General features: G+C 34.9%; 1 protein-coding gene across 3 annotated transcripts in view; it reads left to right on the top strand.

Annotated features, from left to right (window-relative positions):
* Positions 1-15,609, top strand: part of NBEA (neurobeachin) — a 509,659-nt gene that overhangs the window by 436,065 nt on the left and 57,985 nt on the right. For all 3 annotated transcript variants that reach the window (XM_027792046.2, XM_055802616.1, XM_005241160.4), the window contains one exon: positions 4,745-4,864. In XM_027792046.2, the coding sequence (XP_027647847.2) occupies positions 4,745-4,864 (120 nt within the window). The remainder of the gene's footprint in view (positions 1-4,744; positions 4,865-15,609) is intronic.

The following is a 15,609-nucleotide window of genomic DNA, read 5'->3' as shown; positions in this document are numbered from 1 at the left end:
TGGTCACTTTTGAGGGTTACACAGCTGCCCCTGAAACTCTCCCAAAACAGTTCTTAAATTTACCTGTACATGTTTATTTAAACTGATCTATTGTACGTTTCAGAGCACTACATCATATTAGAATTCTGAAAGATCAAGAAACAATCCTCTAACTGACTTCATAAAAAATGAACCGAATCACAGCCTAGAAATATTTAATGCTATAATTACAAATGAATCCCACATGATCATAGAATCATAGAAGTATTAAGGTTAGAAAAAAATCTTTAAGATCATTGAGTCCAACTGTAATGCTAGATGTAAGGATTTTTAGAAGCCTCCACATGAAGTCTGAAGTTGTTCCATGAAATTACTCCTTTCAAGGAAGAGTATTTGTTTATCCCTGAGAAGATACAAAGAAAAAAACAAACAAAAAAAAGCTTTCAAACAATATGCTTAGGCATGGTTACTGAAATCTCCTGTCTGTGAGAGATTAGCAAGACCAAAATCAGCTATTTCTTGAAAGTGATCATCTTGCTTTCCGAAATTGAGTGGTAGATTAAAGATTAGAGAACTACTTCGCAGAGATAGATAGTGAATGTGAAAGTCTACTGTATTGTTGTCAGGTTAATAATGATGATTAAGAACTAACAGAGAACACCATGATTTATATAATATTGCCTTCCCCTCCTTTGAGGTGTTACTGAAATCAAACCATGGCTAAACATTTTTGCACATTGCATCTTTAGATCTAAACCTCCAAAATTCTATTTATTCCATGGGAGCCAACATCACCCACAAGTTTGCTCCAGCAAAGAGAATAAAAGGTATTCTGGAAAGGGATGAACTGTTCTGTTGGCCTAGTTCCATTTTTGTATAAATGAAATTAAATATTCATAGTTTATGACTAGATGACCTTACCACCTGGCTCAAGAGTCAGTTTTTTCACATGCTTTCTGTCTGGGTCAGTGAATATTTAAGTTGCAGAAGGCAGAACAGTTTAAACCAAGAGTGCTACGTCAGGATGCCATACTCCAGTGACTTGAGTGCCAACCTGAAAAGTGGACAGAAGAAAGCAGAAGAGTAGACAGAAAAAATAATTCTGACTTGAATCATGTAGAATGTGAATATCAGCATTGTTTTCAGATTTTTGGGTGAAATAGGTGAGAGTTATGGTGGTGTTGGATGGTCTCAGTAGTTGCTGTTGAAGAAGGTTGTGTTTGTGTCAATCACTTACACCTTCATTGAAACAGAGACCAGTATTAGAAAGCATGATTCTCTAATGTGGTAGTCAAGAAGTTTGTTAGGGTATAATAGGTTTCCAGTTTCTGTTATGACCAAGTACTTGTACAAAGTAGAAGAAATTCTGGATTTATTATGAGTCAGATCTGACCGAGCTGAAACTAGTTTTTAGTGGGGCTCAAAGGTGGGGAGAACTTGAAATTCTTTTGTAAACAGAAGTGAATCTGAGTCTCATTTTCGGTAGGTCTGAGCAGTATAGTCAGAGATATGTCAGACAAAAGGTGCATGTCACTGACAAAGCTCCAAATACTCTTTCCTTCTCTTACAAATGGCTGAAAAGACATTTTTGTGCAACTTAAGATGTCTTATAATGACACATCACTTCCTCCTCCCTCCCCTACTCCCACCATAAATGATTCAAATGGGACGAGGCACTGTTAAAAGGGGATGGAGGGAGAGAAGTGCTGTTGAATGGAAAAATTCCGTGTTCCCACAGCTCAAGCTTGTATTCACCATAATCAAGTACCCCATGAATTTCTCTTCTTGCTGGCAGTAAGCAAGGCATGAATTTTATTCAGAATATTAGGAAGAAGTGAGAAGTGGTTGTAATGAAAACGTTGTGCAGCTTTATAGCTTTCTCAGCAACAAAACCTTTACATGAGATGACAGTAATCGGTATCATAGAATAACAGTATTTAAATGAGTATATTGAATACAGATATGAATTGTATTTATATAAGCACTTGACTTTCCAGAGAATAAAAATTACCTTACAATTATGTGAGAGGGCTGAGATAAAGCAACTGAAAGCTCTGAATTTCTGCTAAGGATTAAAAATCCAAAAAGATAGGCACAACAGGTCATAGCAGGATAGCATAATAGGGCACCCTGTAGTGCTCAGCTATTAAAAGTTTAATCCTTGATTATGAATTTTATTGCTTTTGTATATTTGTCTCAGATGCTTAAAATAATGTTGTCATGGAATTTTGGATTAATATTTTTACATAATTCATTGTAATTACATCATTTTCCTGGTTTCTGCTTTTCTAAAATCCATCAACTGCTTCTGACTTCAGAACCTCAGCAGTGACCCACAGTCTGCTCCACTGTGCTATTCACAACAAATTACACATATCTTATAAAGAAAAAAGTGATAGATAGGGGATGGTAGAAGACAGAACAAGATATAAAGTTTTTCAGTATGAGTAAGCTAGAAAAATAGCATAATTTGGAAAGATTGCTATTGCAAATATATAGAGATTTGGGGGAGGAATTCAGTTAAAATGAAAATAATTCTAATGTTAAAAGAATTTATGTAAATTTAATGTTGAAATTCTAATATTAGTAGATTTTTAAAATAGATTAATATAATCCCTTTCCTGTATATATCATTTTCCATTTGCTAGCTCTGCATTTGAATCATACACTTTTTCATTTATATTTTACATGAAGTTCACTATAAGGAGCACTGTAAAATCTGGACACACAAAAAGTTAATTTCTTTCAGTATTTCAGTCCATTCTGATACTTTTATACTGTTTACCAAATTCAGCTGCTGATAAAGTCAAATGTTCTTTTCAAATAAATCTTTTCCTCACTTGCCACACACTCTTTCAGTATTCATGAATGCAAAGTCATTGTTCAATAGGGGTTAGGGTCTTCCAACAAGAAATGATATTGTGATGACTTTGTATTTAATTTAATTATTTTAAATTAATTATTTAACACATATTTTTGTTCTGTGATGGGAATAAATGCACTGATGAAAGTGTATTTCTTAGATTGTTACCTATTCTTTTGGAAGTATCTTTTAAAAAAAAAATCCCAATGTTTTAAGAGAAAAAGAAAATATGGAAAAGAACCCCACCATTCAATTAGCAGTAAAATGTCTTGCATTATTTTAATGAAAATTATTCCATATTTGCACTCTCATACACTGAAAGTTAAGATACTCTTCCTGGCTAAAAAGAAAAAAACAAAAAAAATCTTTGTTAAAATATAAACAATTCCCTTAAGCTACTTCAAAGGTACTGGCATAGTATGATGACAATAAGAGAGATATCCCATTCCTTCTCATTTAGAGAAAGAAATTTAGAGATTTTCTCTTTGAAAAAAAGTAGTCTGTGTTGACTGTTGTGCATGATAGAGAAGATTAATTGGGAAGACATGAGGCTTAAAGATTACAGAAACAATAGTCTCTGGAAGTCTGAATTCCCTCTTTTATTTTCCTTGTCTTTTTAGATTCTTTCACTACCTTTGCATCCGTGCTTTCCATATATTTGAACTGCCCTTAAATACTATGGAAAATGAATTACTTCAGTCCTCTTTAATCATGGGAAATTTAAAAACGCGTTTTTTTTTTTTTTTTGGTATAATATGATATAATTCCCTCAAAATTTCTTTATTAATGGAGGAGTTCCCTGCTTTCTTCAAAAGTTTCAGAAAAGGAAGTAGAGCTTATATAGAATAAAATTCAAATAGTAGATGGGTAATACTGTAATAAGAATTATAATCTGGTGATTATGAACTGCTTTGATTAACAAAAATTACAAATGATAAGGACATGCAAGGAAATAAATTTGGGTGTCTATTTAATGAAAGGGTCACTTTTTCAAATAGTTTCCATCAGACTTTGGCAAAGAGAAGGAAGTAGTTTTCATCTATATGGACATATTGCCAAATATTAGTTGAATCAGAGAGCTAATGGCGTTGTGCTGGAAAACCAGGGAGCTGATCTCAAAATTCAGGTTCTGCTGTCAAGTTAAGGATTTGGTCCCCTGTTAATCCCTTCCCTGCAGTGGAATGCAATGACATAAAAATGGGTTCTCCAGACTGCGTAAGACTTGAACTCTTCAAAAGCTAATGGCTGTTTCCATTTAGTAAGTATTAGGAGTGTGGTTGCAGACAGAATTAGCAAAAACAAAACCTAAATATTTCATCTCTGTACCTGTGCCCCAAAGTAATGGTAAATAGATATCCTGTAACCACAGTCTGCGTTGTAAGTATCGTAGAACCATTCTGCCCACGGGAGGCAAAGTGGAACCTGATGAGGTCTTTTAAATTAAATTAAAACAAAAGGAAAATCCAGGCCACAGATTTTTTAAGATTTTATTTTGGCATACCATCTTACAAGGGGTAAACAAAGTGTGGTAATATAAATAACACAGAGGGCGTTTACAATTGTTGCAGTGAAGTTGGCAGCTGTTGTGAACTGGAACTAAGCTACACAGATCTGCTGCTGATGATGGGTAATCAGTCTTATGGAAGAGTGAATATATGTAAAATAACCTTTCCTGCCAGAACTCAAGATTTGTGCGTGTAAAATGTGTTAGTGCCAATAAATGTATTAAGATATTCAGTAGAGATATCCATGCATGGATATAACCATGATGTGTCATATTTTTCTTTAATTCTGCCTTTATGAAGTATTTTGATCTGCAAAAGTAATTTAGATTTTGTTAGAAACCTGCTGCATGATTCCTTCTGTTGTTTTCTTAATCCATCTTCATTTCATTGACTACAGGAGCCCTTTACAACATTCTTTCTAAATGCAAATGATGGCAAATTTGACCACCCAGATCGAACCTTCTCTTCAGTAGCCAGGTCTTGGAGGAACAGCCAAAGAGATACCTCAGATGTGAAGGTAACTTCTATACTAAATAAATTTAGAAACGTGCATTTTCATTTATGGTATTTTGTTTTATGTAGGGACAAAGAAGTTTTTATATTTCATATCTTTATATTCAGTACACTAGGTACAGTTTAAATAAAAGGTAGATCTTACTAAGAATTGTTCTAACAGAAACAATCAAAGATTCTTTGAAGTTGAGTGGACAAAAGGTGTTTTGTTTTTGGAGAAAAACAACCTAAATGATCTAATTTAGAACAGATAATCAGGAGAAGGAGAAAAGCCCAATAAATTGTTCTTTCCTGCTGTTAACTCAATATTTGGCCCACTCCATAAAACACAGCAGGAATTGGATTTGACCTTAAAGTGTCATATTGTTATAGCTTGCCTAGCTCTGGGTTTGCATTGCCTGGGGCAATTAATAAAGCATTAATGACAAGACCCATTTAAAATGTTGGCTTTTCTGTACAGCTTTGGCTTTTACTTGAATGTGCCTGGGGATATTATGCAACAATACGCATTAGATTAAAACAACTTCTACACGATATACAGAAACAGCCGGAGAGCAGGGTGATTTTTCTGTTGTTATTCCTTACCTATTGTTAAATACAAAGGGATATTATTCATATAGATGGGACCTTATCAGAAATAAACCAAAATCTAATAACAGTTTGAATAATATGGTCCTTTCTTGATTCTCATTTTCTAGTAATAAGGTAGGCAAAGGCTGCAGTATATCATTAATTGTTATTTTTAAAAACTTTTAAACTTTATTTTAAAGTGAATGTTTTCCCTGTTTTGATACCACCACTCATACTAGGAAATGCTAAAGTCAAGGTCCTGTTGCCATTATATTTTTTACTTAACTAAACAAAAGAAGATGTAAATTTATTGCTGTTTTTTATACCAGAGCTCCAGTTCTCATAAATATTCCAGCAGTCTCAGAAGTGTATGTGGACAAAACGTGTTGTTATTTTTTAGCTGCTAGTTGGGATAATGAGTTGTAAATTGTATGGCCATTATAACATATGTGAGAAAATGCTTTTTAAAGAAAAGAAATTAACCTAAACCTCTTACAGCCCTTTTCAGGTTTATTTATGCTCCTCTGAAAGTCAATAGTATTTTAAGTACTATTACTGTTACTTTTGTAAGAAAAACAAAGGAAATATCAGAACCTGGAAGGAATTCAAGATAATATCTACTATATTTGAAATGCAACCATTTTTCTTCAAATTAAGAGTGCTGACATTTTGATTTTTCCCTTTCAATGAAATCTGGCTTTCCTAGAATCCCACCAGAATATCTGAGAAAATGGCTTCCTAGGAGCGGGGCTGAAACAACATAAGAGCCTTAAACTGAGGAATAAGGGAAGACAGTTGGAAGTGACAGTAATCTTCTTGTCTGGCTTTAGTACACAGGAGGAGGGCAGTTAAATACATGAAGGCATTGCAAAAGATAAAGGAATATCTGTGGACAGACAGAGGGACGGTATTCAGCTAGGGTATATAATTAGTGAAAGGATTGTTCCTAAACTAGCAGCTGAATGAGTTATCTGTAAAACAAAGAACTGAAATGTTTATATGAAAATACCAGGAGTCTTGTGTACAAAGTGCGGTAATTTAAACTGCTGCTGCCAGCTATTGCAAAGATGTGGGAATTATGGTGGGATAACAGTTGCACTACAAAATGTATTTCTATTGAAACCCCCCCAAGTTATTAGAATAAAACAAGTATTAAAAAGATGCTCAAAACCAGATCCTCCTCCTCGGAAAAGGAAGGCAAAAGGTGAAGATGTGGGGCAGCTATGTACTTTAATGTCATTGCATTTAAGAAAGGGAGTTGGGGATAACTTGGGTAAGAGAGTAAAAATTAAGGGTCAGAGCTACACTTGGGGAAAGATTGTGAAATGTATTCTACAACATACTTGGAAGTCTGCCGTAGAGCCCCAGAGTCAAAGTTAGATATATATTCATTTCCATTATGCCATTAGAAAAAAAATCCTACTTGGGGCTAAATCATTACAGAAAATCTGATATGGGAGGGACAGATGAGGTATGTTAGCCAATAAATGTTTTCTCCAGATAATTCCTGATGTGTCTGTTGAGGGATACTTTAGGGATGAAAGATGCTGTTTAAAATATAGTTTCATTAATTAATGAAGATACAGGGAAGGTAGGTTTAGAAATTAACCTTGAATTGATTTATCATGAGTTGATTCATCTTAAGGTAAAAATCGATAAAGAAAAGTGGTTTTGAAAATAATGTGAATCTTTAAGGCATGATAAAGCAAACAGAAAAAGTTCATAAGCTACCTAAATAAAAAAGAAAAAGTAAAAAATCAGGTGGAAAGCAGAAGATATTTTAAGATGTATTTTATACCAGCATTCAATGTATTGCATCATCAAATTATTTTATTATATATTAATACAAAGCCACTCCTGGCGTAAGTCTACCAAAGTCCGTTTTGGTAGCCTAAACAATGTATGTCAATGCATTGCTGTTTTGTGTTCAGTTTAACAAGGAAACTTGAAGATCAGCAGGGTGACAGAAAGCTTATCGTGAGACTGAAGCTGCGTCCTTAGCGTTATAACACCTAGAATATCTCATGGCACCCAAATTCCACCTGAAACAGCCTGATTAATCATTCATTTTTTTCAGAGCTCTTATCTTGAAGCAAAAAACTTTTTGTTTTTTCCTCATTCAGTTTTTAGTATTTATTTGTAATTGATAAAGCAGTTCTTACTGCTCTCTTTGCTGGGAACTGGCTAGTGGAAGTATATACCCGAAATGGAAGGACCCATAAGAAGAGCAGCAAATGTGTTTAAGGAGTTGGATATAGGAAGGGAAATGTGTATGTGTGTGGCATAATTAATGTCTAAAAGTGAAGACGTGGTAATATAAATGCTATGAACTATGCAAACATACAAATGGGAGGAGAATTGTTTGTCAGTGAACAAAGAGGTAAACCTCAGAGGAAAGGGATCAGAGTTGAAAAATGCTTACTTAGGCAACAGAGTATGAAAAGTTAAAGTGAAATTGAGTATTCTGTGAATTTGAATACCCCCACAAGGGGAAGTAGTAAAACCCTTACTTCTTGAGCTTCTTAGAAACAGACTGGCAAAGCACTGGAAAAGCATCAGGGACAATCACGAATTGGCAAGAGGATGTGCAAGTTGACCCTTTAGGCCCTTTCCATTTGTAGACACTGTTTCTTAGCGATAAATCAAGAATGAGTATAGCAGCTAATTGTTGCTGTTGTTTGTTGCTTAAGATCTTAATGAACTGCATTTCTCAATGCCATGACATCAGGGCCAACCTTTCCCTGAGGCCTTGGAGTCCTTTCTGCAATAGGATGGGAAACTGAGCTATTATTAATACTACAAATGCCCCAGTTTTTCAGATTAGTTGTGCTACTGCTTGGAATGCCTTACAGGCTTTTTAAACATTTTAATCAAGTTTTCAGGGACCGGAAGAGCAGTGAGCTTTAGGGAACCAAGAAACCCCCTCAAAATCTCTACTCATTTTGCCCACTCTCCTATGAGCAGCAACCACTGTCTTGCACAACAAAAGACCTTCAACTGTGAGAGTGTGAAACATCAAAAAATTCATGTTCAGCTGTCTGGAAACTTCTAGTATTTATCTAGCGCAACTGCAAGAAAGTACACAGTGTGCAAAAGAGAAGATGTATAGAGGTTGTGTGCGATTAGAAACTCTTAAAGCATGTTCTCTGTCAAAGTGTTCTGCGTATTTGTGTAGCTTTTTCTGTCTGCACATGCAGTTATAAATGAGGGTCTTTGGCAGCGTGGATTCCCACGCTGTAAATTTTCCTGCCCTGAAGATTTTTTGAGTCTTTATAGTAAATATTAAGTGCATGGAATATGGGCTATCCATCAAAGCAGCAAACTTTGAAAACTGTTAACAATAGCAAGTGTTCATTATTCATTTATTCCTTATCATACATTTGAAATTCATCTGAGCTGCTTTAAGTTCATTTAATCTCTGATCTCAGTAATCGCATTAATTACTGTGGCACAGGTTATGAAATAATTTTAAAACAGCCTGTATAATGAATTAATCTGATGTTCTTCAATGCTGTGTACTGTAAGATGGCCACAATTTTTGCTTTCATGTACTGTATTAAATAATTATGTGAATTACCTTAAATCTTTATTAGCAATGTCTAATTTAAAAAATCCTTTCAAAATTAATTTTTTTAGAAAGTAAAATCTGTGTTATGACTTTTTCATCAGTTACTGTTTAAGCAAGAGGACTATGAAGTGCTTTATTATTAGGTGCTTAAGTCACTTCTGAAGTAGGTCAGTTTTGACTAGTACATTGAGATTTCTAAGCAACTCAGACACTTCCCATAGCAGTGTTTTTTTGAAGTCTCAGTGTAGTTTTAAAAGAAACATCCAAACCAATTCTAAGAAGTTCTGCATCGAAATTTAAAAAACAGATAACGTGACAGTTGCAGAAGAATGTATATCTGTTTAGGATGCTGCACTTCTGTGGGTCAGTCTCCTTTTTTCATACATGTATCCCCTCTGGCGTTCTCCCTCTGTTTCTCCCTTTATCCTTCCCTCCTTCCGCCTTCCCTCTCTCCCTTTGCCTATGTGTAGTCTCCTCTGGAACTGAATTTTTTCATACTTGAGCTAATGAAAGTAGGGCTGTGGCAGTAGTTTGATCAGCTGGAAGAACAAGCTGGAATTACTGAATCTTGAATTGTGGCAAAAGGTATACCTTTATATTGAAATATGAATATATTTCATATTGAAATATGAATATATTGAAATATACCTTTATATTGAAAAATGTAGCATATGATGGAATATTGCTCAATCGATGGCTAAAGAGCTACTTAGACAATTTTGTTCCTTACATTTGGGCTGGGTTTTGTTCATTTTCAAAGAAACCGGTTCACCTACAGTGGATGAAACAGAATTAGTATGGTATGTGCCATGTTAGCGTGGTAACACACAAGGGAGAACCTGGGTAACAGAGTTTATTTTATTGTGTCTCCCTTTATCAACATCGACCTTCTCTCGAGATAATCAGTACAAGCTGGAGAAAGAATGAACATTCGCAGTGTGACCTTTGCGGAAGCAAGTCACCCAGAAATGACCATAACGTGGCCAGTCAGCTTTCACATTTTTTCCTTTCCCTCCACACCCTGGCTCCAGTTTTTGGTAACATTGACTTCCTCAGAACCTCCTGTTCAGGCACTAATCTTTCCTAATGCCTCTCAAACTTGTTATATGGCTTTTTGAATAGCGTGTTTAGAAGTTAGAAAGGTAGCTCTGACAAAATGTCATTGAGGTGCCTCAGTGTGAATTAACACGGTTAGTGGAAGTACTCATGACTGACTCGTTGACCCAGTACTAGGCTCTTGTGGAATTAATGGATGCCAGGGGATCGACCTTTTGGGAGGAAAAGAAAGAAAGAAAAAGAAATGGCAGCTTTAAAACCTTGAAGTGAATTATATTAGAAAAGTGAAAACGTCTGTGTTGGATTTGATTTCATTGGGAGGCCATAAAATGGCATACCCTTAGCAAAACATATTAAACAGAAACGTCAGATTTGATGCAAGTGGTGTACAATTATGATAGTGTTAATAGTGGTCCTCTATCACCCCAAGACATATTTTAAAAGTTTAATTTCTCAGCAGCTTGGATTTGTCACAGGCTTGTAAATTAGAAAATGCATTTGGGGATGTTTTCTTATATGAAGACACAAGGCATATAATACTGTTAACTATACCTTGGGGTTTTAGTATAGCTATTAAAATAAACTAGAGATCACATTTACAGACAAGAAATGTCTGTTATAATATTCATTTTAGCTCTGTTTTTTACACCCCTCAGTAGCTTTACTGCATCGTTCTTCATCTAAGAAGAGCCAGGCTTCTCAGGCAGTTTGAAAGGTAGCTGACTATTAAATGATAGAAAGCTAACCTGTCTTATTAGAAGTGTGAATGAAAGGGGAGCAGAGAAGGTTACCAGCTTGTGAAATGTCAAGGACGACTAGACAGAAATTACGGCAAATAGATTTAGATCACTAGAATCCCTATTTTTATTAACTCTTTGAACTCTAGATATTTCTTGTGGTAAGAAATTACCCATGACAGGTTATGTAGTCAGAAAGATTTATTTAGAACCTTTGATATATTTTGGCAAGAGCAAAGAAGCCAATAAAATTTACTGCATTTTATCATTTATATGCAAAATTATCTATCAGCTGAATGGCATATAGTAACAATATGCATCTAAACCACTTAATTGGTCTGTGAATATTTTAGAAATACCAGACTATTAAAAGATATTGACCTATCTTTTTTGTTTTCATTCCCTCATTTGCTGCCTGCAAACTGATGTAACTTCTGGGAAAGCTTTTTTATGTTGTTATTTTTATGTTTTCCTTCATGTCCTGTTTTACACTGGCTGACTCAATGTTTGTAGTATAGGAAAAAAAAATAAAAATGAGATTTTTCTTCCGTGAGCATTTGTAGCTTGAAACATAAACTTCCCAAAATCATGGTAGCTTCAAACAAGCACTCCTTTGCATAGACCTGGCTTTGCACTGACTTTTACCACTAGTGCCATGGGTGATGCAATAGGAGTTTTAAGGATACACTGTGCAACTATTCTGTCTGTCAAGTGGAAAGCAGACTGGGAGATAGAAGGTCCTCTGTGTCCCATCCCTTGGTGTAAATACCATCCCCGAGACACATTTTTCCCCTGTTGATTTCTGAGTGTCCTTGTCGTTATCTTCAGGGTGAATTTAACAGTGACCCTTCTAAAGTACGAAGCTGGTCATTTGTAGGAAGGTCTGCTGTATGGCAAATTACACTGTGCATAAAACCGAATGAAAAATAGCAGATGCTGTCAGAAAAGTATGCAATCTCATTCTCTGATCTAAAGACCACAGAAGTTGAGAAAAACATTTATTTTGGCTTCTGTGTGATGAACATATGACGAAATACAGTAAGGCCAAAGGATATATAGGAATAAATTAAGTTGTGCACTGTTTAGGAATAATTCTACTAGCTAATTTGGGAGATGATAAGAATATATTACACATCTCTAACTAAAACTTAAGTAATGCGGCAATACAGAAGGTAAAATCATTGTTCTTCATTTGGCTTTTTGGACCTGAAAGGCTGTAAAGCTGGTAGGATAATGCTTTCCAAACAAGTAATAAACTATGCAAAGAGAAAACAGTAATTTGTTCTCTGTATCTGGGATGGACTGATAGCTAGGACAGGGAAAAATGGACTTAGATTGTGTAATGCAAGATTTAGGCCCAGCATTAGGTAAAACTTCCTCAGATGAAGAATGCTGAAGTCAGTTGATGGAAGGATTGTGGAGTTGCTGTCACTCAAATTCTAGGACAACAGGATAGACATGTCTGGCAGAAAAGATGGTATAGCTGAACCTCTTCTGGAACAGAGGAATGGGCAAGGTGACCTCTCCAAATGTGACCCTGAAATAGTTGAGGTGTCCTTAACAGGCAAAGCACCAAAGAGCACCAAAAGAGCTGTCTCTAGTTATAATCTTTATTAGAATATGAACTGGCACAAACCCACTGATGAAACAAAGAAAACCCAAACTCTGGCTGAGAAAAATGTAAATAAGTGTTGAAAATAACTCTAGCGAGTGTTATCCTTTCCTTCATACTTGTGTTCATTCTTGCAACTTTAAGTGGCTTCTTGGTTAAAGCAATTCTCTCTGGGCCCCGGTTCTCGTCTTGCCGTCTCCACCGAAGTTTGCTCCTGTCTGCTCCATCATTTTCCCAGCCATCTCCCAGGCTCTCTCCTTGCTTAATCCTACCTCTTTTTGCTTCTCTCGGCTTGTACTCCTAGCAAAGCATGCTCAGGGGCCCTAGGGAAGGGAATATTCGTCTTTCCATCCTCACCTGGCGCCTGCCTTTGGCATGAAGTAGAAGGGACAGCTTCATTTTTTCACAGCAGAATAAACAGTGAATAGATAAATCCAAACCTTTCTATCACAATTCTCTGAATTATTTGTATTTTCTATGCTTCTAAATAGCTAAAACATATTTTAAAGATTTTTCCAAATGTTGGCAAGTTCATACTTAAGGAGTGCCACAAGTTTTCATAATGGGTCTGTGTGTTAGCATATATTAATTCATTCTTTAGAAATGAGAAAAGGGTGGATTTATCTGAGCTGCTTTTAAGCATTGTGGTTTCTTAGTCTAGTCAATGGTGAAGACAGCAAAATTGCAAGAAGAATATCAAATGATACCAAAGAAAACTGAATGGTTAATGAAGAGTATGGAAAATATGTAAGTATCTGGGAAAGGTCACATGCGACATTGTTCATATCTCAAGAAAAGGTTCAATTCATGCTAAATAGTACTCAAATAAGCACACATAATTGTAGGCTGCACTAAAAATAACATCAAAGAGAATGCTGAGACTGTAACACAGTAAGTTTATTAAACTTTTTAAAAACTCTCTCCAGTTATGTTACTTGGACTAAAAAAAACCACCACAGCAACCAACAAAAAACCCAGGAGCTGTGTAACTGAAATGATTAGGGTTCTAGACAGAGTGTTATTTGAGGAGGATTTAGAAGTCAGGCACTGGTTAGTTTCCAGAGCACAGGAATAAGACAGGTCAAACTAAACATATACAACACAATAAATCTTATGAAGAAAGTTAATGGCATGCTTTCTGTTTATTCTATTTCTATTTATGTTTTCTGCTATACTAGACAAGGGAACATTAAATTACACTGAAAGCAAATAGCAACAGAGATAAAATTACTAAATGGAAATACTATTAAAAATATTCAGTGACTTAAATCCCTTTGTTTCAAGATACCCCGCAAGTCAGATGGTTAGTAGAATTCACTTATACACTAGAAGTGTCTCAGGTAGCATAAATCTTTCAGATACACTAGATGTAAAAGTTCACAATTAGATCCTAGGACGTTTAGAACCGAAAAGGGAAATTTAAGAGTTAATGTATCTTTGACGGAATCAAGAACTTGCATCCTATTTGACTTTACAGGTTAGTACACCACCTTGTTACATAAAAAATGGTAATAATTAAAAACAGTGGTATGTGTTTCAAGGCTTTTATGCAAAATAGAAATAAACCTTGCTTACTTTTTTCTTTAAAAATTCCGTTTCATTTGAATGTTGACTTTTAATTTAATTTTGTCTTCATAATATTTCACCATTCTGAGGTCCTTATGAATTTTTCCTTTCTTTAAGGCAATGCTATTAGTTTGCAAATGATTTGTACGGTAGCACATGTTAGTAGTAGTTTGTTGAGCTCTAGAAAGATTAATAACTAGTTTTCTCCAGCATCAAGGATTGTTCATTCTTTTTTTGGCCTCATTAGAGAAACCAAAAGGCTTTTATGATTTAGTGAGTCCTGTTTAGGGGAAAGGGGGGAAGTTTGCTGGTAGAAGCACTCTGGGTAAATTAGAGGTATGTAATCAAACTTAAGATTGTCAGTAAAATCTTTTTTCTTTTAACCTCTTAGGTTATTCAGGATTGCTTATAGTTTGGCTTTGCTCTAGCTGCTTTTTTATTATTTACTGCATGTAATATTTGTAAATATTTTGGGCTTTTTGAAATTACATCTCATTTCATAATGAGTTATTCAAGCTCAGGCATGTCTCATTTGGTTAGTGTTTTGCACTGGTTAGATGCTGATTGGCATTGTGTTTTAGTCTAATCTGAATTCAGGCTGTTTTTAGTATATTAAAAATAATGTAAAGAAGCAAGTAAATTGCTTCCCTAAACATACTTAACATTGTAACATAAATATTCTTTTTTTTTTTTTAAATGAATGAATTTGAAAGGACCATCTATGCTTTAACTGCTCTATTCTCTATGGAGTTGCATATCAGATTTAATTAGATGAGTTTGTGTCTGCAGTGATTTTTTTTACGCTTTGCATGTCTGCAGCCTTTGAAAGGACCACAAAGAGACTCAGGTTTCAGGTGCTGTGTCATCAGTTTTGATCCTGTTACACAACTGAATGCCATAATGCTTTTAACAATGTAGTATAGTGAATTTAATCCATATCTAGATATTAGAAAAGATAGCAGGCTTTAAAGCTTTTTTATTATTGCAGGTTGATACTTACTACTAAAATAATAGCAAAAAAAGGCAATATTTATTATGTCAAAATGCATTTCTGTTTAGCTATCCTGCAAATTAGGAAAAACTTCACACCCTAACTTACCTATGTTTTAATGCACTGCAGGTGATCTTGGCTACTCAGTTATGGATCTTTCACAGTTTAAATATCATGTATTTCTGTTTTAAGGACGTTTATTGTCCTGACTTTTTTCACTTCATGTATTTTTGATTTTTTCTTACAGTAGAAAAATTAATTCACCCTGAATTCTTTTTCCTTATATAGATAATCAAATTGCCACATTTTCTTCTGCAATTAAATAATATAGAGGAAGTAAAATCAAGACAGTGCTGCATCAGCAACCTTTTCCCCCCTTTTAAGCCGTTTAGTTAAATAGCGACTAAAAGACCCAATCTATTCATACTATTGAAGGCTTAGCATAGAGTTTCTTGTACCTGTTATTCTGAAAAGGTCTCCTTTATTGATATGCACTGCTTTTCAAAAGTTGTGTTTTTCGTAAAAACAGATAGGGGGAAAATAAATAATGAATATTTCATTATCAAAAATATGTTTGACTGTAAGTACAAACCACCAGATTATACAATTCCTTAAACAAATGCACAGAAACATAAACAAAGCCAGGAAT

This window comes from Falco peregrinus, chromosome 4, assembly GCF_023634155.1.
Source record: "Falco peregrinus isolate bFalPer1 chromosome 4, bFalPer1.pri, whole genome shotgun sequence".
NCBI classification, from domain to species: Eukaryota; Metazoa; Chordata; class Aves; order Falconiformes; family Falconidae; genus Falco; species Falco peregrinus.
Note: the sequence above shows the minus strand (reverse complement) of the source record. Positions and strands in the feature narration are given on the sequence as shown.